The sequence below is a fragment of the Harmonia axyridis genome, chromosome 1 (assembly GCF_914767665.1).
Source record: "Harmonia axyridis chromosome 1, icHarAxyr1.1, whole genome shotgun sequence".
Taxonomy (NCBI): domain Eukaryota; kingdom Metazoa; phylum Arthropoda; class Insecta; order Coleoptera; family Coccinellidae; genus Harmonia; species Harmonia axyridis.
Window position 1 is genome coordinate 51,530,969 of NC_059501.1, and position 21,883 is coordinate 51,552,851.

A 21,883-nucleotide genomic window follows, 5' to 3' on the forward strand; every position below is an offset into this window, starting at 1 on the left:
AGTGTGGAAATCAAATGAAAATTTCGTTTGCACGTTTTATGAAGCATACCAGTTTGGTACATAATCGGTTGCTTCATCACATTGATTCAATTAGCTCAAGAATTTCAATATAAATTGATCAAGATATCAAATTCTAAGTGAATAAAGTTTAGGAAACACAACATAAAAACTTAACGTATGCCTAAACCCCGCCCATATAGGAGCATACGTCCTCCACTCTGATTGGCGCAACTACTCTCTTATAAAGCAGTTACTCGCGCTGCCGAAATCATCACAGTCAATACAGTCGCTTGTATTGGTTTTTAAAGTGTTCGTACGCATTATAACTTATTCATCATGTCTGGTCGTGGTAAAGGTGGAAAAGTTAAGGGAAAGGCAAAGTCCCGTTCTAACCGTGCTGGATTACAGTTTCCAGTTGGTCGTATCCATCGTTTATTACGTAAGGGAAATTACGCAGAACGTGTTGGCGCCGGAGCACCCGTATATCTTGCTGCTGTTATGGAATATCTGGCTGCTGAAGTTTTGGAATTGGCCGGCAATGCCGCACGTGACAATAAGAAGACCAGAATCATCCCCCGTCATCTCCAATTGGCCATCAGAAATGACGAAGAATTGAATAAATTGCTTTCTGGAGTAACAATCGCTCAAGGAGGTGTTCTACCAAACATCCAAGCTGTCCTCTTACCCAAGAAGACCGAGAAGAAGACGTAAATTACGTTTCAAACATAAACAAAAGGTCCTTCTCAGGGCCACCATGTTCTTCTATTGAAAAGATTTTATATCATCTTTGTTTTAGTAAAATTCAATATATTTTGCCATTGGAGTCGGAAATTTTAAAGGTAAAACCAAAGCTATAAATCGAATTATATTTTAACTGGTAATTTTAGAACATTTTCTTATAATTTTCTCTGAATATTTTTCAATAACGATATTTTCCTATCTTCCACTAATTATAGCTTTGGTACCTAGGCAAGGGCGTACATTGTTTTTTCTTGGTGGGAGGAGGAGTATTCGAAAATATCGACAACGTTTACTCAAATCTGTAATGTGAGAAAAAAGAGGTTTTATAACAAAGTTGAAAACAAATTACTCTTGTCTTGTAGTCCTACTTTTTGTGATGCTGTACCAGTTATAGAGTATTAATCAAGAAGACAATGAGACGGGTCCTCCTCGACATATCCATTTATTTATGTAAGTATTGTCAAGGTAATTTCTCACTTCTAAACCAAAATGAGATCCAGCCCCATCATTTTGAAAATATATTCCTGTAATAACACCTTGTAGCATGCCGGATTAAAAATTTTGTAACAAGTCAAAATGAACCGAACTTGGCAAAGAAATATGAGTATTGAACACATCATCTTTGTTCAACTGAGCCTCGTCTATTTCCCTTACGCATAACAAAAACAAATACACGAACATAATAGGTGCTTTCCAGCATTCCAGCCAACGTCAGAAGCGCACTTGTAGTGTTCCAGGTTCCAGTAAACAGGGCGTCGAGCCCTCGCGTTACCTTCCCCTTTCCCCTGAAGCAGGGCCCCCGCAACCGCGCGTGCAATGCGTGCACCGCACGCGGGCGCCACTCTAAAGGGGCGCCAAAACCTCTTATTGACCGCATGAAGAACCGATAGACCAAAGGTTTTCGAGAAAGACGCTTTCAAATTTTTCAACAATTTTTTTTTCCAAACTTCTTTCTTGCAATTTATACAAGTTTCCGAACGTCGCAATCGGCATGAAATAGCCAGATATTGGTTTACAAAAACGCATACTCGATGCTAATCCTAGGGCATTTTTTTGCGCTAAGTGGTGCTGTTATAAAAAAGCATGATCCTCAGTAACGTCTAAAACCCCTAAGTGATACTAGATGGTCAAGTAGAATTGATGCTAAAGTTTCATTTTATTCAAATATGTGATAGCCTTTTAGAAATAGCAGAAAATGATACTTTCAACATAAAAACTAGATATAAAGCAAGTTCTCTTTTATTAAATATTCATTCTTTTAAATTTATTTGAAGTATCATAATTTCTTATGATGTTTCATTCCAGATTAATATTGTAAGCAACATGATGCAAAGTGTAGTGATTGACATTAAAGTGTGCCAAAACCATCTGAAGAATGGTTGATCATTTCAAAAATTATAGGGCTGATAATGTTCTCGAGGAAAAACTTGCGGGAGCTAGAAAACTAGCGGCTGTTCTTGAGATAGATCAAGGTTTTTCTCCATTATATACTGTAAGACGAAAGTATAAACCAAAATTGTTCGATTATGAACAGACGGAAGATCCAAAAATCGCTTTTAAAATAAATTTCTTTTAGAAAATAATTGATAAAATTCTAAGTTCCTTAAATAGTAGATAACGTTAACGTTTTTTATTTTATTTGTGATATTCTTAAATTAAATGACAAATATCTATTTGAATGCTGTCATGCTCTTCAACAAAAGCTAACTGATCACAGGAAAAAAAGAGACTGACGTGCTAAGATTGTTTTCATTATCTGAAGCGACAATCCTCTTGAAATTCTACAATATATTTTTGAAAATAATCTACTTCTTCTCTACCGAATCTTAGTATTGCCTCAAGAATCCTTCTCACTATACCTGTGTTCGTGTCTGTTGCTTCTGGTGAGAGATCATTCACTGAATTAAACATTTTTAGAAACTATTTGAAGTCTACCATGTCTTAAGAAAGATTTTCTGGATTGGCAATCATAGATATAGAGCAAGAGATACTCGATAAAATTGATTGATTCATAATATGAAAGAATTTGCAGAAGCCAAATCTAGAAAAACTTCCATTCAATTTCTGGATTGATCCTAATTAAATGTTTATGCCTTTATGAATAATTTATAGAATAATACAGCTTAAGTTTTGAAACACATTTGAAATGTATTATGTTACAAATAACACCATAAAGTTCTTAAGGCAATGAAGGTTGCTGAAGGTGCTCTGGTAAGGTCTCGGATTTCATAGATATTTTTCAGGGAATTCCCCAGGGTTCCATTCTTGGACCACTTTTGTTTAGTATTTATATTTCTCAATTCCCATTCAGGTTCCTCTCTTGCCTACAACATTACTATGCAGATGATACGCAGGTATATTTATCTTTTAGCTTAGATGAGGCGGAGCAAGCCATCGCAGCTCTTAACTACGACCTTTATAATATGTCAGTTTTTTCAAAATCACATTGCCTACAACTAAACGCGAACAAAACAAAGGCCATATTATTTGCTTCTCGGATTAACAGAGATGCATTTCTCAATAAACTCGGCAATGCAATCAAACTTGAATCTGATGTGGTACCTTTTACTGACAAAGTGAAGAACTTGGGACTCTGGATGGATCAAAATCTAAAATATTCGCATCATCTTAGCGTATCATTACAGAAAGCATATGCTACCTTGAGAATGGTTTTCCAGCATAGATCGGTGCTGTGTCGGAGAACAAAGTCAATGTTGTGTGATACTTTGGTACTTTCCCATGTGAACTACTGCGATGTGGTATATGACCCTCGTTTAAGTTTTGTGGATGCGAAGCGGATCCAAAAGCTTCAAAATTGTTGCTTGAGGTTAATATTCGGGATAAGAAGGCGTCAACCAATTTCTCATACCCTGAGATTAAATGAATGGATTAATATGAAAAACCGAAGGTATGTGCATCGTGCTTGTCTATACCATAAAATTTTGAAAACTCGGAAGCCTCCTTACCTATACAACAAAATAACTTTTCGTACAGACGTTCATAACATCAACGTAAGATTTAAAAGCGCCCTCACTCCTCCTATGCACTCGACTGAAATGTTCAAGTCTTCTTTCACGTATCAGATTACTCGAGTTATGAACACCCTGCCTAGTTATGTCGTGCATTCTTCCTCAGCCAGGCTCAAATCTTATTTGTTTAAAAAGCTCATGAATGATCAATAAGCATATATATCGGGTGTCCCAAGGTGAGTGGCCTATTAGATTATTATGGAAACTATTGATGGTAAAGATTTTAAATTTTGTGGATAGATATTTGGCCATGTAAGGTACATTTTTAAAATAATTTCGCATTTCCAGTGTTGCCGGATGTACGACAATTTGGCAACAACTTTGTTATTTTAAATGGGAGATCAGGTATTTCTATTTTTTTATGATACTCCATAAAATATTAAATCTATTCACTCCTACTTTTCCATCCCTATCTTTAACGGTTTTTGAGTTATTAATTATTTTTCGAAATTTTAGATCAAATTGGCGTATTACGAAAATGACTCTAGTTCGCTCAATATTTGAGATTGGAGTCAGAAATTTTGCAAGTCGTTAGATATTGATCTGATCTGTGTCACTGCTTTTGAATTATAGTTGTCAATAATACAGGACGGACCAAAAAAATCATCATTTGCCAAGTTACAAAATTGTAAAAAAGTCTATTTTTTCAAATTAGACACCTAGTATATTTTTCAATTTTTGGAATCAGTACAATACACTCTACAATTTTTTTATTCACGTCCCTATACCTATCTCAACTGGATTCCGAGTTATATGCGTTATATGTGTATATCTTTCTTGAGCCATTATTTATAGAAAATCCTTGGAACAAAACACCTGTTAGGCAATAATTGTTTATTTTGACATTTATGGATTGAACAGATTCATTGTTATATCGATCTATGAACGACATAGAGAAAATAACAATACAAAAGAAATTAACGCTTATTGAATCAATGTGAAATCTAATAAACGCATATAACTCGGAATCCAGTTGAGATAGGTATATGGACGTGAATAGAAAAATTGTAGAGTGTGTTGTACTGATTCCAAAAATTGAAAAATAAACTAGGTGTCTAATTTGAAAAAATAGAATTTTTTACAATTTTGTAACTTGGCAAATGATGATTTTTTTTGGTCCGTCCTGTATTATTGACAACTATAATTCAAAAGCAGTGACACAGATCAGATCAATATCTAACGACTTGCAAAATTTCTGACTCAAATCTCAAATATTGAGCGAACTAGAGTCATTTTCGTAATTCGCCAATTTGATCTAAAATTTCGAAAAATAATTAATAACTCAAAAACCGTTGAAGATAGGGATGGAAAAGTAAAAGTGAATAGATTTAATATTTTATGGAGTATCATAAAAAATAGAAATACCGGATGTCCCTTTTAAAATTACAAAGTTGTTGCCAAATTGTCGTACATCCGGCAACACTGGAAATATGAAATTATTTCAAAAATGTACCTTACATGGCCAAATATCTATCCACAAAATTTGAAATCTTTACCATCAATAGTTTCCATAATAATCTAATAGGCCACTCACCTTGGGACACCCGATATATATTTGCTATCATTAAAGGTGAATTCTTCCATTGAATTTAATTTAAGTTTTTTTTTTTTTTTCTCAGTGCCACTCTCGAATTTTGGGTTAGGTGTAAGAACAGGTGGGGGTTGTACAGAAATGTGCAATTACCCACACTGAACCTCGCCCTATTTATTTGTATGATATATTTTCTGTAACTAATGTCTAAATAATAAAGACCTTTATTATTATTATTATTATTTCGCAAATGAATCATCGGCTCGGCACTTGGCTTCGCACTTCGCACCCGGTTTTGAAGAAATGTGATAGATAGTAAAAGAAACTGGGCTCTGTAATTGCACTCTCTTAGATGCACCAATTATTATTTCTTGAAAATGTTATGGTCTTAAATATTGTTCATTATTTTTTGAGAATTTTTTTAACTATATATTCAAACCTCACTTTGTAAAGTTTGTCAAAATGAATATTTTTTTGGAACAAGATATATTAATTAGGGTTAATATCAGTTTAAGGGATTTCAGATCTTCTGTATTTATTTGGTTGGAATAGATACAGGTAATGATCATTAGGTATAGTTTTCGTTAAAATTAATAATTCAAGACCTCGTGAATTTAGTATTCTGTACAAAGTACATTCATGATTTACTTCTACTTCTTCATTAGTCATTTCAGCTTATTCTGTAAACGTTTACACAAACCAGTCACTACACCGATACGGGGAGACAGAGTTTTTGCTGAGGTTTTTATCTGTTCTCTTGTATCATACGTTGAAATGTATGATGCCCCGTTACATTTCCTCTGCTAATACTGAAATTCATCGACACATATGCTTGATTGTTTGAAATTAATATTTTGTATTGCTCTTTCTCAAAAGAATATTGTATATACAGGGTGTTTCCTAAACATGCGGCAAAAATTCAGGGGGTTGTTCCTTGGACTATTCTAAGAATATTTTGTCCTTTGATGATTTTTGAAAAACCTATTTGTTTCGAAGATATAGGGGAAACAAAATTTCAGATAATAACATTTTATTATGAAAAATTACATGAAAATTCAACTCAACCTACAAAAACTGTTGAAAATGACCACCTCTAGCCAGCATACAAGCATCCAATCTTCTCCTCATTGACTGCCGAACCCTTTCAAAAACACCACTAATACATCACAAAACGAATTCAAATGAAAACCGTGTTTAATCTGTATTCCTTTACCATCTGCACTTATCAATTTTTAGTCAAAAAACTGGCCGTTTTCAGTAATTGGAATGTTGTTAAACAAATTTAAAAATAAATTGTACCTACTTAGTAAACACAGTGCGGTACGCATTTTTATTTAAACTATTATTAATTTTAAAAATATGAAAAATGTTGTTCGCACTGTATCTTCGAAACAAAGAGGTTTTTCAAAAATCATCCAAGGACAAAACATGCTTAAAATAGTCCAAGGAACAACCCCCTGAATTTTTGCCGCATGTTTAGGAAACACCCTGTACATATATATATATATATATATATATATATATATATATATATATATATATATATATATATATATATATATATATATATATACAGGGTGTTTCCTAAACATGCGGCAAAAATTCAGGGGGTTGTTCCTTGGACTATTTTAAGCATATATATATATATATATATATATATATATATATATATATATATATATATATCGGGTGTCCCAAGGTGAGCGGCCTATTAGATTATTATGGAAAATATTGATGGTAAAGATTTCAAATTTTGTGGATAGATATTTGGCCATGTAAGGTACATTTTTAAAATAATTTCACATTTCCAGTGTTGCCGGATGTATGACAATTTGGCAACAACTTTGTTATTTTAAAAGGGACATCCGGTATTTCTATTTTTTTTATGATACTCCATAAAATGTTAAATCTATTCACTCTTACGTTTCTTCCCTATCTTTAACGGTTTTTGAGTTATTAATTATTTTTAGAAATTTTAGATCAAATTGGCGTATTACGAAAATGACTCTAGTTCGCTCAATATTTGAGATTCTAGTCAGAAATTTTGCAAGTCGTTAGATATTGATCTGATCTGTGTCACTGCTTTTGAATTATGGTTGTCAATAATACAGGACGGACCAAAAAAAATCATCATTTGCCAAGTTACAAAATTGTAAAAAAGTCTATTTTTTCAAATTAGACACCTAGTTTATTTTTCAATTTTTGAAATCAGTACAACACACTCTACAATTTTTCTATTTACGTCCCTATACCTATCTCCACTGGATTCCGAGTTATATGCGTTATATGTGTATATCTTTCTTGAGCCATTATTTATAGAAAAACCTCGGAACAAAACACCTGTTAGGCAATAAATGTTTATTTTGACATTTATGGATTGAACTGATTCATTGATATATCGATCTATGAACGACATAGAGAAAATAACAATACAAAAGAAATTAACGCTTATTGAATCAATGTGAAATCTAATAAACGCATATAACTCGGAATCCAGTTGAGATAGGTATAGGGACGTGAATAGAAAAATTGTAGAGTGTGTTGTCCTGATTCCAAAAATTGAAAAATAAACTAGGTGTCTAATTTGAAAAAATAGACTTTTTTACAATTTTGGAACTTGGCAAATGATGATTTTTTTCGGTCCGTCCTGTATTATTGACAACCATAATTCAAAAGCAGTTACACAGATCAAATCAATATCTAACGACTTGCAAAATTTCAGAATTAAATCTCACATATTGAGCGAACTAGAGTCATTTTCGTAATACGCCAATTTGATCTGAAATTTGGAAAAATAATTAATAACTCAAAAACTGTTAAAGATAGGGATGGAAAAGTAAGAGTGAATAGATTTAATATTTTATGGAGTATCATAAACAAATAGAAATACCGGATGTCCCATTTAAAATAACAAAGTTGTTGCCAAATTGTTGCACATCCGACAACACTGGAAATGTGAAATTATTTTAAAAATGTACCTTACATGGCCAAATATCTATCCACAAAATTTGAAATCTTTACCATCAATAGTTTCCATAATAATCTAATAGGCCACTCACCTTGGGACATTTAAATATTCCCAAATCATCAATTTGAACGAGGAATATATATTAGATTTTGAAATTTTTTCGAAAGGTCCATAATCATCTCATGAACCAGATATCAATTTATTATATTCTGCCATCTCAGTAACTTATAACTTTATGATAATGGATCTCATTTATGTTTATGATTATGTCTCAAAAAAATCATTATCACTAATTCACGATCCGATTAAAAACATACCGACTAACAAATACAAAGCTGATATTAACTTAAAATTCTTTACCAAGAAAAAAAACAAAGAACGAAAGAACCAGATCTACGGATCTTTGAATCATGCGCAAATCGTAGATGATTCGATCTGAGCTAGTGAGCTGAAAAGAACCATTGGGTCAAATGAACGGGTCTTTTGAACCAGGTCGTCTCAGCAATGGATCTGGTTCGACCCGGTTCGTCGAAATTGAACGAACCACACATCCCTAGTGTATTCCCCTCAATCTGGATGTAATAAACGAACGGTTCAGACAAGTCCGAGCGGTCCGAGGTAATAACCGAACGCGCTGTATGCTTCAACCTTTAGCGCGTTCGTCTATAGCATCCGAGAGCGGACAGATTTTTTAGTCACGTGACCACAGATTTTACAAATAATCAAGATTTATCTGAAATAAACGAACGGTACAGAGCATCAGCTGTTATGTCAGTTCTTTGATATTTGCATGTGGCGCCCTTCGTGGCGAAATGAAATGAAATCATTAGTAAAACATAATAAATAATATCATAATATACGCTTTTACTGTCTTGCCTGCTGAAAAAGTGTTAGAAATTTAAGTTTTTTTAAATATATTAAGAAGTTTTGAATTGATTTTGTCTTCAATATTGAAAAGCAATTCTGAAGGTATGGACTTTATTATTATTAATTATTTACTGCAAGAAATTCACAAATTCAGTGCAATGTAGTTGGTTGACACAATTCATATTATAATAAAAAAAAGTAGCTTTTTTTAACATTTCTGGTTCCTACGAAAGGAGATATCCTGTAATGTTCAGAGAAAATCGTAAGAACCAAGGGACTGAAGTGGATTATTAGTATGTGAAGAGTTTGGTAAGAATATTCGAGAAATGTTAGCGAATGTCTTACATCTAAAACTTATTATAGTGCTAATCATTCTGTTTAATAATTATCAGAAATCTTTTTTCCTAACTTCACAATGGCTAAATCATGAAACTGAGAAAAACATTGACCTTTTCTAATTACGAAAGAATTTTCACAAATAAATCACACTCTAAACTATTTTTGAGCATCAATTGATTATTTCGAAATAAATCAAAATATGTTACGCCACTGCTATAGACGCCGGTCAGACAAGGAGCTACAAATGTTGGCATCAAAACAAATGCTTCAGTAACAAGGCGATTTCCATTCCTCTTATTAATGTTCTAAGATTATTCGTAAAATCTGTGGTCACGTGACTAAAAAATCTGTCCGCTCTCGGATGCTATTGCCGAACGCGCTAAATGACAAAATTCTGTTGTACCAACCTCGTTCACTATTGATCGACATCATTGAACTAATAATTAATTCTATGATCGACATTTCATAACCAAGATCAGTTGAACGCTGATACCTTGTCGGTTCAGAGCTTGATCCACAGATTACGCCCGGTGTACACATCCGGCTTTTTAAGTTGCGGCGCCGTACTTGCGGTCTGAGGTACAAATACTGCGTTCGGTATATGCCCACCGGTGCAGAGCGTGCGGTGTAAGGTGTAAACGGTTGATAGGTCACGTTACCACGGAGCAATAGGTGCGTTGTTGATTTGCCGAACGATGACGGAGCTAACGGAGCTGATATCGAAGAATTTTTGAATGTGTTTCGTGAAAAAAAAAAGCAATTTCGTCGATTGAAATTATTGGAGACGGCCAGACTAGATCTAATTTGTCTCCTCGTGATATCAGGATGTATTCTACATAGTGTGTTCATCTTGAAAGAGTTGAAAGGAGACCTGAGGATATTATTGATGAACCACTTAATGAAAAAGTTGGAAATATGTATCATCAATCAGGGAACCAATAAGAAGAGAGTAAAAGTTTATAATCTATTCTTTGAACATGGATGAAAGATTTCTTCGCTGAGATACAATTATGTACTTCGTAAAATAAACCTTTATTTTTAATAATAATATGGTGAATGGTGCGAACGGTGTGGCATATACTGAACCCAGTAACTGAGACACTAGGCTCTGAGGCAAGGTCTATAGATTTAGACAGGTTGTCTCGTAACAACCAATCAGCGTCAACCATTCTTGACGTCACTCGGTTTACACATTCAAATAAATAACATTTGATTGCAATTAAATCGTGGGTATTCACGGATTTTCTTATTAGTTTGATCGCGTATATCGTTCGTACTCTATCCTAAATAGTCTTTAATATCTTCAATCATAAAATAGCTACGATAAAATGTCTGTCAATGATGACCAATGGCGATACAGAAACTCTATAAGCTCTATATAAGCATTACTCACCTACTTCACACTTTTCCACAGCGTGTTAACTTATGGCGTTATTCTATGGGGAGCTGCACCAGATGCTTCAGTAGTATTCCTGCAACAGAAGAAGGCGATAAGAGCAATTGCTGGAGTATCACAGAGAACAAGCTGCAGGGAGTTGTTCTCTCAGTATGGAATAATGACCTTACCAGCAATATACATACTTACCTGTCTATGTTCCTTGTACAAGAGTGACAAAACCGAGTCATTTCATCATGATTATTCCACTAGAAACCGACATAAATGGATACTCACACAACACCGTATAAAGAGAACCCAAGATAGCTTCAACTTTTTGGGTATCAAGTTGCTGAACAAACTTCCTCAAGGCTGGTTGGAACTGAGCAAAGTTTCCTTCAGACATCAAATGAAAAGGTTCTTGACAAAAAATGTATTCTATTCAATAAAAGAATTTTTAGATTATAAATTTTAGATTTTGAATTTTATAATGTAGTTCACTTATTATCTGTAAGCCAGTTGCCATTGTGGTTTTTTATTATGTTTTTTTATTGTGGTTTTTTATTGAAGTTTTTATTGTGACTTATTATTGAAGTTTTTTAATGTGACTTATTATTATTATGTATTGGATATTTATTGTATCAATTTTTTAAATATTTAACTTTGACGCACCTTGTAAATTATTGAAGGTTAATTTTATTTATTTGTGATGTTTTAAGAGCAAATAAATTATATTCTATTCTATTCTATTCTATAGACCTTGGCTGCGTTCAGCAGAAAGAGCAGTTGCAAATCTGATCACTGAGCGCTCACAGATCCTTAAGTGATCAGAGAGCGGTTTTCTGAAAGGTTAGCAAATACCTAACCTCTAAAACCTCTGTTTTGACAGTTCTCACAACGTGTTGAGCGTAGAAAAATGGCGTCCGCTCACTAAACATGTTGAGTATGCGCTCACTGATCAGATTCGTCCAGCGAAAATTCTTCCAACTGTTTTACAACTGTTGTGTTCGCTGAACGCAGCCCTTGACAGACACCGGATGACACGTTACCCCACTCTTCACCCTTAGAGCCCGTTCACATGACGAGCGGTCTACGCGCGGTTTGAAACCGCGCGTTTACAAGTACATGAATTTTCTTCGAAGCGTACACATGCCTCCGCGCGTTTTTATGGACCGCGCGTAGAGCGCTGTTCTAGAGCTTGCCCGTAGTAACCGCGCGTTGGCTCGCGGTTTGAGATCATAGGTTTCTAATGTAACCGTTCAGATGACCGCCCTTGCACTAGCTGATAGATGCCAGAGACTTAGAGCCCGTTCACATGACGAGCGGTCTACGCGCGGTTTGAAACCGCGCGTTTACAAGTACATGAATTTTCTTCGAAGCGTACACGTGCCTCCGCGCGTTTTCATGGACCGCGCGTAGAGCGCTGTTCTAGAGCTTGCCCGTAGTAACCGCGCGTTGGCTCGCGGTTTGAGATCATAGGTTCAGATGACCGCGCTTGCACGAGCTGATAGATGCCAGAGACGTATTTACGTATTTTCCTTCGATCCGTTCGGTCAGAAATATTTCAAAATGGAACCGGACGCTCCTAAATTATTCATAGATGAAATTGAGAATTTTCCTGTAATATGCGACATGACAAGTAGTGTATATTCAGATAAAAACTCAAAGAGACGGGCTTGGGAAGAACTCGTCATCATATCCTGTGAAGGAGATGCTAATGAAGAAAAAATATTTATTATGTGACCACATAAAAATGATAATAGCTCTTTATTTAGAAATCATGAGATACACGTAGAACAAATACAAATGAAGAGAAATAGTATCAAAATAACATTCACCTACCACTTAACAGCAGAAATCTACTATACTAAGTATATGGTTCTAATTATAATTATTCAACAATAAATTGAATATTATATTCTTAAATGGTTTATAATTATTTATTTCTTTGATTTCATTAGGCATTAGGTCTATTGAAAAACTTTAAACAACTGTATTCTAGCTGCTGTTTGTGTTGAATTTAATTTACTTTTTTTTTTCCTGCCGAGCCACGTGTCCTGCACACTGCCACTTCAATTGACCATATTCAGCGTCGCCATATTGAATTGCGACAATACCAACTACCCAGGGTTCCCAACGGAGAAATATTGAGTTTACTAGAAAAATACCGTACCGATTATGAGTATGTATGAGAGGTTATAAAAATTGGTGGTAAACTTTGGTTAAGTCTTTTGTGTGTGTTTTTTCAGAAAAATTGAACTGAAGATAAAATCCAGGAAATATGGGTAGATATCAATATAGTGGAGGCAGTCGTTGTTGTGTCAGTAATTGTTCAGCAAGAAATATATGTAAAAATGAAAAAACTGACACCAAAATATTCTCTACAAGATGTAATGGCAAAATACTAAAATTCTGTCTGAAAAATCTCAAAGGTAAGTGTGATCACATCTTCAGTATTGTGGGTGATTATTCCGGATAATTTCAGATTACCAGGCTCTAAAAAAAGAAGAGGTTAATTCATCCAATGATTCGACCAATGCTAGCTACAACGTTGGAGGTAAATCCGTAGAAAACTCTTTTCAATAAGTACTTTTGACATATTGTCACCCCCAGTAAAACAATTGTAGCACCAATTATAAGGAATGGAATATGGAATGTCTACTTGTCAGTGTAGAATAGAGATAATTTTTCAGTTCATAGTATCCATCCTTGTACTCTAATGAGGGACTTTGTGAAAATCATAGACTGTCTATTCGACAAATTATTTTTCAGAATTCCAAGCACAAATTAAACTGTCAATGAAGAAATCTGTCGACTTCGACCACAATTATTATTTCCAACAAAATGACTTAAACAAGTTACAAAATCTGCTGAACTATGTTCACCACCTTGAAATGAAGATCGAGGAACATAAGATGAAACATTCTACCAACTCCATTCAGTCTTCAATCAATGATCCCCACTTTCTACACAGGATTCAGTGATGTCATTACCTACAAGATTTTTACAAGCATAATCATCAAGCATGCACTGGCATACAGAAAAAAGTACTTGGGCAAGGACAACAGTAATCTGGGAATGGACTATGGAAATCAGATATTCATAGTTTTAGTAAGGCTTCGTCTTGGTCTCTTAGAAGAAGATATCGCATATAGATATGATATTTACCAGTCCACAGTCTCCAGAATGTTTAGGTTTTGGATAAATGTGATGTATTCATATTTCATACCTATTTGGCCTTCGAGAGAAATCATGAAAAAGTATATGCCAGAATGTTTCATCAGTAAATATCCTAGTACAAGAATTATTCTGGATGGAACTGAGATTTTTATTGAAAAACCTTCAGATTATACAGTGCAGAGTAGCACATATTCTGTGTATAAGGCACATAATACCGCCAGGGGCATAATTGGAATAACACCTAATGGATTTGTGTGTTTCATATCAGAACTCTACCCGGGTAGAACTTCTGAGATGGAAATAATTTTAAATAGTGGCTTACTGGAAAAGCTGGAACCAGGGGACTCAGTAATGGCTGATAAGGGGTTCACAATTTCCAAAGAACTTGCAGATATTGATGTTGATTTGAATATACCGCCATTTTCATATGGCAATAATCAACAATTCACTGACGCAGATGAAACTCTGACTAGGGATATTAGTAAGGAGTGAGTTTTTTTAATATACATTTTATCAAATGATTGCAATTTTTAGGTGTTCGTGTTCATGTTGAGAGAATTATAAGAAATGTGAAATTAAACAGAATATTGTGCTGTAGCATTCCAAATACTATGGCTGACCAATTGAACCAAATTTGGGTGGTGTGTTGCCATCTGACAAATTTTAGAAAAAAACCCCTGTTGGATATAAAAACCAAGAAAAAATAGAAGAACAGGAGATTATAAGTTCATTTCAGATGTATATTATTTGTATTTTTGTTATAAAATATTTATGAAAATTCCTTTTTTTTTTGGGTGTACATTCTTCATTATATCAATAAATTCATTTTTTATGATCATAAAAAAAGCGAGTCTTTATTCATCAATTTTGAATTCAAAAAGTTGATGTTTATTGCTGCAACCTCTTAAAACAGTTCTTAGTCTTGTGCAATGAACATTTTCATTGTACATTATAAATGTATATGTATAAAGATAAAATGAAATGAAACATCCTACTAAAAAAATCAAAACTTTAATCCCTCTCAAACAAAAACTCAACACTTTCTAACTAGTAATATTATTAAATAGAATTAATAAAAAAAATAAACAAAAACAATATGAAATAAATAAATAATTTTTCAGTCTTCTCATGAAATAAAAACTTATTCTAAAGATATTCATAAAATGAGGCAAACTAGAAAATGTGTATCAGCAGATATTTAGATAGATGCTTTAAAGTAAGTAAAATAAAATCTTATTAATTTTGGTAAATGTTCGTTAGCCCATAAATGTTCGTCAAAGGTTATTCTTTGAATAAACACATCATTTCCACTATCAACCATAATATCACAGTACTTGAGACAACTTAAGGCCAATTGCCCCTGGATTTGTGTATAATGAGAATGAGTTTTTTCAAGCTTATTCTTCCATTGACTATTTCCAAAAATGGAGCGAAGCCTTCATTAATACACTCAGCCACGGTTAATTTGTTTATAAAACCACCTTTCACTAATGTTTTTATTTCCAAAAGGTGAAATTTTTGTGAAATATTGTCCCAAACAAGCCTATCTGGCGTAGCAGCCAGAAAAGGTACTCCAGGATTTACACATAAACCACACTTATAGACTTGATATTGTGGAAATAATTCATTGTATTTTTTCACTGCCTTTTCTTCATTAGCCAGTCCAAGTTTCATCATCGATGATTGAAAAAAAGTTTTTGGCCAAATTCTTTTGATGAATTTATCATTAATTTCGACTCTTCTATTTACTATTTCATGAAAACGGCTGGATGTAATTCTTTTCCGTCTCTCTATATACCAGGCTGGACAATCACTCTGTAGTCTGGTTTTTTCTCTAGTAGTTTTGCGTTATTTAGAGAAATACTAACGTTTTCTATTAAATGAATATTGGGAATTACATCAGTCAATAGGCTATTGATATAAACATTAGTCCATTTTATTCTTGTTGGAATAACCAATATATCATTTTGCCTTTCGTCTGTTGTTGATCTACATACATTTTTGACTGGAAGAGGATTGTATTAATTTCATTTCAATATTTCACCAAACATGGAGAAGTCATTTTTCATCATACTAATAGCCAATTGTTTGATATCAGTATTTTGCACAGGAGTTTTCAAATGTTGTTCGAAAACTATTCGTCTTTTATCTATATTTTTTTTCGTCTTCTTATATATATTGTATGGATCTGGTTTTATAAAATTCAACATTTGAAAGGGCTGTGATGGGGGTGCCTTCTTGGAACCAGTTCCCCAAAGTCTTGGCTGTGAGGTTGAGGGGATATCTATTGAATCCACTATATTTGATTTTTCTTCTCTAACGTAATCAAGTTACTGCCATAGAAGTGCATAAACATGTTTGCATCGACCTGAGACTCCTGAAATACAGGAGCAGGCACCTTTTAACACTTCTCCATCGCTTTTCAAGTGAACATTACACTTATAAATAAGTTTTTTCATTGCCGCTTTCACCTGAGCTTTTATGATAACACCATCGGCACTATAACTCAGCAAAACATTTTCAACTTTTTTTGCCTCAAACATACGATAACCCAGTGAGTGATGTTTAACACTGCCTTCTGTAGATTTCTCTTTGAATTTCAAAATATCATCTTCCTTATATGTTTTTGGAAAATCCAAAAGGTTTTTTGTCCACGGCCCATTAGGAAGACTCATAACTATTACTTAAATAATATTTATTACTAAAATAATATATTAATAGTGATAATAATATTATTGAAAAATATAATTCAACTTATTCCCTCTCATCTGACATTTTTTCAGTTAACGACTTTGGAATGCATTTTACAAATATTCTCATTTAAACTTTCGCGGGGCTGAGAAATTTCTCTCAACATCGAATAACGAAAGTTACTAATTAGTAACTTTCGTTATTCGATGTTGAGAACCCTGGGTAGTTGGTATTGTCGCATTTCAATATGGCGACGGTGAATATGGTCAATTCTGCAACACGCGCTATAATATCTACGACTCTAGTTCTTTGTCGGATTTCTTCATTCCTTTTTCTGTCTCTAAGACAGACATTGAGCATAGTTCTTTCCATCGCTTTCTGCATCACCCTCAGCTGGTTTGCGCCGTTTGCGGTCTTCTTAGTTATTGCCGTAGTTTCCAGGCCATATGTCGCTACCGGTAATATGCAGGCATCGAAAACTTTCCTTTTAAGGTTTATTGGGATGTCGTTATTCCTGAATATATTATTCCATCTTTCCAAAAGCCATCCAAGTTAGCCTGATTCTTCTTTTTATCTCTGCTGTTTGATTTTCTTTGCCGATTCTTATTGAGTGTCTTAAATATATATATTCTTCTACATTTTCAAGTTGTGTGCCGTCAATGTTTATGTGTTCTGTGGTGTTGTTGATAAGTTTGGTCTTCGAAACATTAATTTTCAAACCGACTTTTTTCAGAGCATCAATAAGTTGTTTTAACATCTCGCTCAATTCCTGCATGTTGCTACTTATTAGGACGATGTCATCGACAAAACGAAGATGATTTAAGTAGGATCAGTTTTAATTGATGAATAATAGAAACTATTCGATTTATAATTACCTATCAAAACTTAAAAACGTTTAATTCTCACCTAAATCTGATACTGAATCCAGATTCAAACCAAAATGTAGAATTCAAACTGAATACGGGCCGTTACGGCAACGCGCGTTCACCGCTTGGCAACCGCGTTCCATGTGAACGGTATCCAATTATATCCACCGCTCATTCAAACGCGCGTAGACCGCTTGTCATGTGAACGTGCTCTAAGTTACGAGGCAACCTGTGTAATCTACAGACCTTGGCTCTGAGGCATATTGCTTTTACGGGCTCATGCATTCTATTGAGAATGTTTTAATGTGATGAAATATGTTGTGATGTTGATTCGTTATGAATCAATAAATGTTTTATTATGTGCATTAACATTTCCATTTCAACTCTTCAAGATTGCAATCCTACAAATATTTTGTTTTTATTGCACTCTTGAAATTACAAAGACAAATTACGAGACATATCTTGTAATTTTTTTTCCTGCATCAGAAAAAAGTCTGTTCAGGACAAGAATACCAATATTTCATTATATTTTCGAATATTATGCCTTCGCTATTGATCATCTAGATTTAAAATCCTGTAACTCACAATCCACCTACAAGTACTGCAGGAACCTATAGGCAAACCATCGTTAAATATTAACGCTAAATGGCAGCCCCAGCGAAACCATATTGCAAATAATGTTAAATTAATATTGGGCATTCGTTGTAAACCAGAAAGAGCCAGTCATATATTTTTAACTTGAGCGCATGGAAAATATACAATTTTTTGAGTCTTTTTGAATAATATATGATTCTAAGAACTAGCGGATTTTTTTGGATATTTTTTCGGTTGGCGTGGATTTTTTCGGATTTTTCAGTGAAGTAGCATTGCTATTGACTTACCCTGTATACATGGAGATTAACTGATATACCCATTTCCAAGTTCGTTACAGATGTCGCATCCCATCCTTGAATCGTCAATATCTTGTTCTTATCAGGGTTCTTATTATATAATAATATAATAAGAACCCTGATTCTTATGAAAACCACGAGAAAACTACAGAGGATCATTTTTGAACATTTGATTTATTGAAATTATTTTTTCATATTCTTTTATGGTCAAAATAGTTATACTCCATTAATCTATGGGAATAGTTCAAAAATTCATCAGAGACGTGTACGAATGTTTGATGACAATTGACATTTTCAATTCTATATTTTAAAGCTGAAAGGGCTAAGGAATTAAGACAGGGCATCGAGAGCACCAGCTCCGGCACTGAGCGTTGAAATTTGGGAAATGGGTTTTTCATCGATATAATTATATTCTTGGTTCATTTTGTATGTATTATATACAATTTTAATATATTACTCAACGTAACATTATGTTGTGTGAGATAAAATCCATGTATAAAGTGAATACCGCTAAAGTATTTTGAGACACGTATACAAACCGTGTAAACATATTTTTCAACTTTCAAATAGAAATAAACCATGCTTCCTCTGTCACATAAAGACAATTTACATAGAGGACTTGGTTCCCGAGTGAAGGAAAAAGTACAGGGCTGGATAAGATTAATATTTTCAGATAGAAATTCCAGAAATTTATTTTTGTTTTTAATTCTTAATTTATCATTTGCCTTTGTGGAATTGTCTTATGGAGTGTGGACAAATAGTTTAGGTAGATATTTTTAATTCATGTAACTCATATTGAAATTGATAATTCATGGTGTTTTAGGTTTAATTTCGGATTCTTTTCACATGTTTTTCGACTGCACAGGACTATTAGCTGGCCTTGCTGCATCTGTTATCACAAAATGGAAAGCTAATGATAAATATTCATATGGCTATGTAAGAGCTGAAGTGCTTGCAGGATTTGTAAATGGATTATTTTTATTGTTCATTTCATTTTTTATCATGTCAGAAGCCGTAGAGAGAGCAATAGAACCTCCAGAGGTAATTATATGGTGCTGTTGTTTAATGTGTCTAGTGTAGTTTCAGTATTGAGAACCAATAATGAAATTAAGGTGCATTTAATTTTTTACATATTTACTTTTTTCAGGTAAAGCATGAGAGGTTGCTCATCGTTTCAGTTTTAGGACTTATAGTTAATTTGGTTGGAATTTATGCCTTTCAACATGGTCACTCGCATGGCGGTTCTCATGGTCATTCCCATGGTCACTCTCACAACTCCCATGGTCATTCTCACAACTCCCATGGTCATTCTCATGACCATTTGCTAGAAATGGAGACAACTGAAAATTCTCAAATCATGAAAGGAGTATTCCTTCATATTTTAGCTGACACATTGGGAAGTGTTGGGGTTATTATATCAGCAATACTAATGTATATGTTCGGATGGATGATTGCTGATCCTATATGTTCAATGTTCATAGCCATTCTTATTGCTCTAAGTGTTTTATCCTTGATCAAGGACTCTGTTATGATTCTTATGCAGAGACAACCATCTCCACTGGATAATGTTTTACCACAATGTTATCAGAAAGTTGTGAGTTTACCTGGTGTTTATTCAATTCAAGAACCCCATTTTTGGACACTTTGTAGTGAGGTTTATGTTGGGGGCGTTAAATTAGAAGTATCAAAAAATGTTGACCCTAAATATGTTACATCTCACACACAGATGATTTTCGCTTCTGTTGGAGTAAGGCATTTATATGTGCAGTTAGATTATACCCCAATGTGATTTGAAGTGAAGTTAGTGTTTCGAACATTCAAAAAATACATTGACCTTCCATACAATTGTGATTTATCAAATGCTTTTTATGTTGATGGAAAATATTAGAAATTTATTATATTTATATATTTATAATTATATAATGTTTTCTTGCTACCTTTGATCTTGAGAATGATGATATATAGCAAAAAAAATAAAGGAACAACTTATCTGATCAATTCACAAGTTATCATAAATGTTTCAAGGATTTTTCCAATTGTAATAGCATAATTATAGATTGCAGCAAAAATACCTAATTTAAGTGTAAATATTTATAGGAAATTGATTCTTTTTCATTATGATAAAAAGTGGAGGTAAAAGAATATTTATTTTCCTGCAAATCCTTGCTAACAACTTTCGATCAGGAAGTTGTCTCTCTGTGTCAAAAATTCTATAACTATATGCTCCATTTATGTTCAACTTGAAACTATTTTGAAAAACTGTGCGAGTCAACACTCACATAAAATGGAACATATATTTTATAATGACCATAAACACTCAAAATTTGTAATAAAGTGTGGGAAACCCAACTGGAATAATTTCATTATTTCGACTACTATACACATTTATAGAAAATCTAAAAACAGGTCAAATTTAAATTGATCCCTACCTTGAAGCCATCATATAGAAATATAAAGCGCAGTTTAAAGAGGATAGACAAAAATTGTAGATCATGCAATTGTCCTCACACTTAATTTTGTAAGTCGCCATTTACGAGATGCATTCGTTTTGAAGCCACCTATGAGGTAGCCCCCCTGAGACTTTTGAAATATAAAATTTCAGAATTCTCGCCAAGATAAAGAACAAAAATTTTTACAGCATTTATCATTTTACTTTTCTTTGAAATCGGTGACAGTAAAAATTCGAACCTTTTTACGATTTATTTTCACTTTCAAAATGATTACTTTTATTGCACTATGAGCTCGTCCGAAGTTTATTTTCCTTTACCTATGCGCTTTTTCGCCTCTTGTATTAGCATTTGTGATTTTTGCATTCGTCTTTGGTATACACTTCTCCCATGTTTTCAGTATCATACTCGTCACGCAGTTTCAATACAATTCAATCGATTACCATCAATATTTAACTCGTGGTCAAAATAATTTAGTAATTCAATAGACTGGATGATGAAATAAAGAATGCTAATATTTTTATTCTTAAAAGGCGTTTGAAATCATTTTTGTTGGAAAGAACTTTTTATGATCTTTCTGAATTAAGTTAATATTTTGTTTGGGATTTGTTATTGTTTGACTTTTTCCATAATGTTCTACATTCTACTAGAAATAAAGTTATTATTTATCACAATTTGGGCAAATCCAATGACAACCGATATTTTGTTATTTTTCCCTTTTTCAAGGGGCCTAGATGAAGAGGTGGGCACCTTTTAACCCAGCCATACTCAACGTGCGGCCCTTTGCCCCTTTTTATGCGGCCCGAGCAACGGCCTAGTTCAGTATTACAAATAAAGTTTCGAAATTACGCAAAAATAACTGTATCAATATTTACTTTGTTTTCTCCCTTATTGCCTACACACAGAACACTATATCCATAATATAAACAATGGATTCTTTATGTACATACTATACCTAA

General features: G+C 33.7%; 4 protein-coding genes across 5 annotated transcripts; all 4 read left to right on the forward strand.

Moving 5' to 3' along the window:
- The first annotated feature begins 195 nt into the window (after positions 1 to 195).
- On the forward strand, positions 196 to 1,131 carry LOC123670993 (histone H2A-like). Its single transcript, XM_045604650.1, has one exon. The coding sequence runs from the start codon at positions 337 to 339 to the stop codon at positions 709 to 711; it is 375 nt and encodes a 124-aa protein (XP_045460606.1). The 5' UTR covers positions 196 to 336; the 3' UTR covers positions 712 to 1,131.
- A 2,236-nt stretch (positions 1,132 to 3,367) lies between these two features.
- Positions 3,368 to 11,495, forward strand: LOC123671065. Its single transcript, XM_045604760.1, has 2 exons — positions 3,368 to 3,649; positions 10,890 to 11,495. Exons 1-2 carry the CDS (start codon positions 3,408 to 3,410, stop codon positions 11,323 to 11,325), a joined length of 678 nt encoding a protein of 225 aa, XP_045460716.1. The 5' UTR covers positions 3,368 to 3,407; the 3' UTR covers positions 11,326 to 11,495.
- A 1,566-nt stretch (positions 11,496 to 13,061) lies between these two features.
- Positions 13,062 to 14,808, forward strand: LOC123671137. Of its 2 annotated transcripts, XM_045604947.1 has the most exons (4): positions 13,062 to 13,282; positions 13,336 to 13,407; positions 13,623 to 14,511; positions 14,565 to 14,808. In XM_045604947.1, exons 1-3 carry the CDS (start codon positions 13,132 to 13,134, stop codon positions 13,832 to 13,834), a joined length of 435 nt encoding a protein of 144 aa, XP_045460903.1. In that variant the 5' UTR covers positions 13,062 to 13,131; the 3' UTR covers positions 13,835 to 14,511; positions 14,565 to 14,808. The 2 variants fall into 2 exon arrangements, with proteins under 2 accessions (XP_045460903.1, XP_045460825.1); XM_045604869.1 differs by lacking the exons at positions 13,062 to 13,282; positions 13,336 to 13,407 and having other exon boundaries at positions 13,803 to 14,511.
- A 3,932-nt stretch (positions 14,809 to 18,740) lies between these two features.
- On the forward strand, positions 18,741 to 20,395 carry LOC123671485 (zinc transporter 7). Its single transcript, XM_045605392.1, has 3 exons — positions 18,741 to 19,243; positions 19,301 to 19,518; positions 19,625 to 20,395. The coding sequence occupies exons 1-3, from the start codon at positions 19,057 to 19,059 to the stop codon at positions 20,264 to 20,266; spliced, it is 1,047 nt and encodes a 348-aa protein (XP_045461348.1). The 5' UTR covers positions 18,741 to 19,056; the 3' UTR covers positions 20,267 to 20,395.
- Positions 20,396 to 21,883: the final 1,488 nt, after the last annotated feature.

Excerpts from the sequence above, each read along its gene's own strand:
- LOC123670993 (XM_045604650.1), top strand. The coding sequence starts at position 337 with ATGTCTGGTCGTGGTAAAGGTGGAAAAGTTAAGGGAAAGGCAAAGTCC.
- LOC123671065 (XM_045604760.1), top strand. The coding sequence starts at position 3,408 with ATGGTTTTCCAGCATAGATCGGTGCTGTGTCGGAGAACAAAGTCAATG. Across the intron at positions 3,650-10,889 it reads ATTAATATGAAAAACCGAAG|CGTGTTAACTTATGGCGTTA; the intron begins GTATGTGCATCG and ends ACTTTTCCACAG.
- LOC123671137 (XM_045604869.1), top strand. The coding sequence starts at position 13,803 with ATGATCCCCACTTTCTACACAGGATTCAGTGATGTCATTACCTACAAG. Across the intron at positions 14,512-14,564 it reads AACTCTGACTAGGGATATTA|GTGTTCGTGTTCATGTTGAG; the intron begins GTAAGGAGTGAG and ends TGCAATTTTTAG.
- LOC123671485 (XM_045605392.1), top strand. The coding sequence starts at position 19,057 with ATGCTTCCTCTGTCACATAAAGACAATTTACATAGAGGACTTGGTTCC. Across the intron at positions 19,244-19,300 it reads AGTGTGGACAAATAGTTTAG|GTTTAATTTCGGATTCTTTT; the intron begins GTAGATATTTTT and ends ATGGTGTTTTAG. Across the intron at positions 19,519-19,624 it reads GAGCAATAGAACCTCCAGAG|GTAAAGCATGAGAGGTTGCT; the intron begins GTAATTATATGG and ends TACTTTTTTCAG.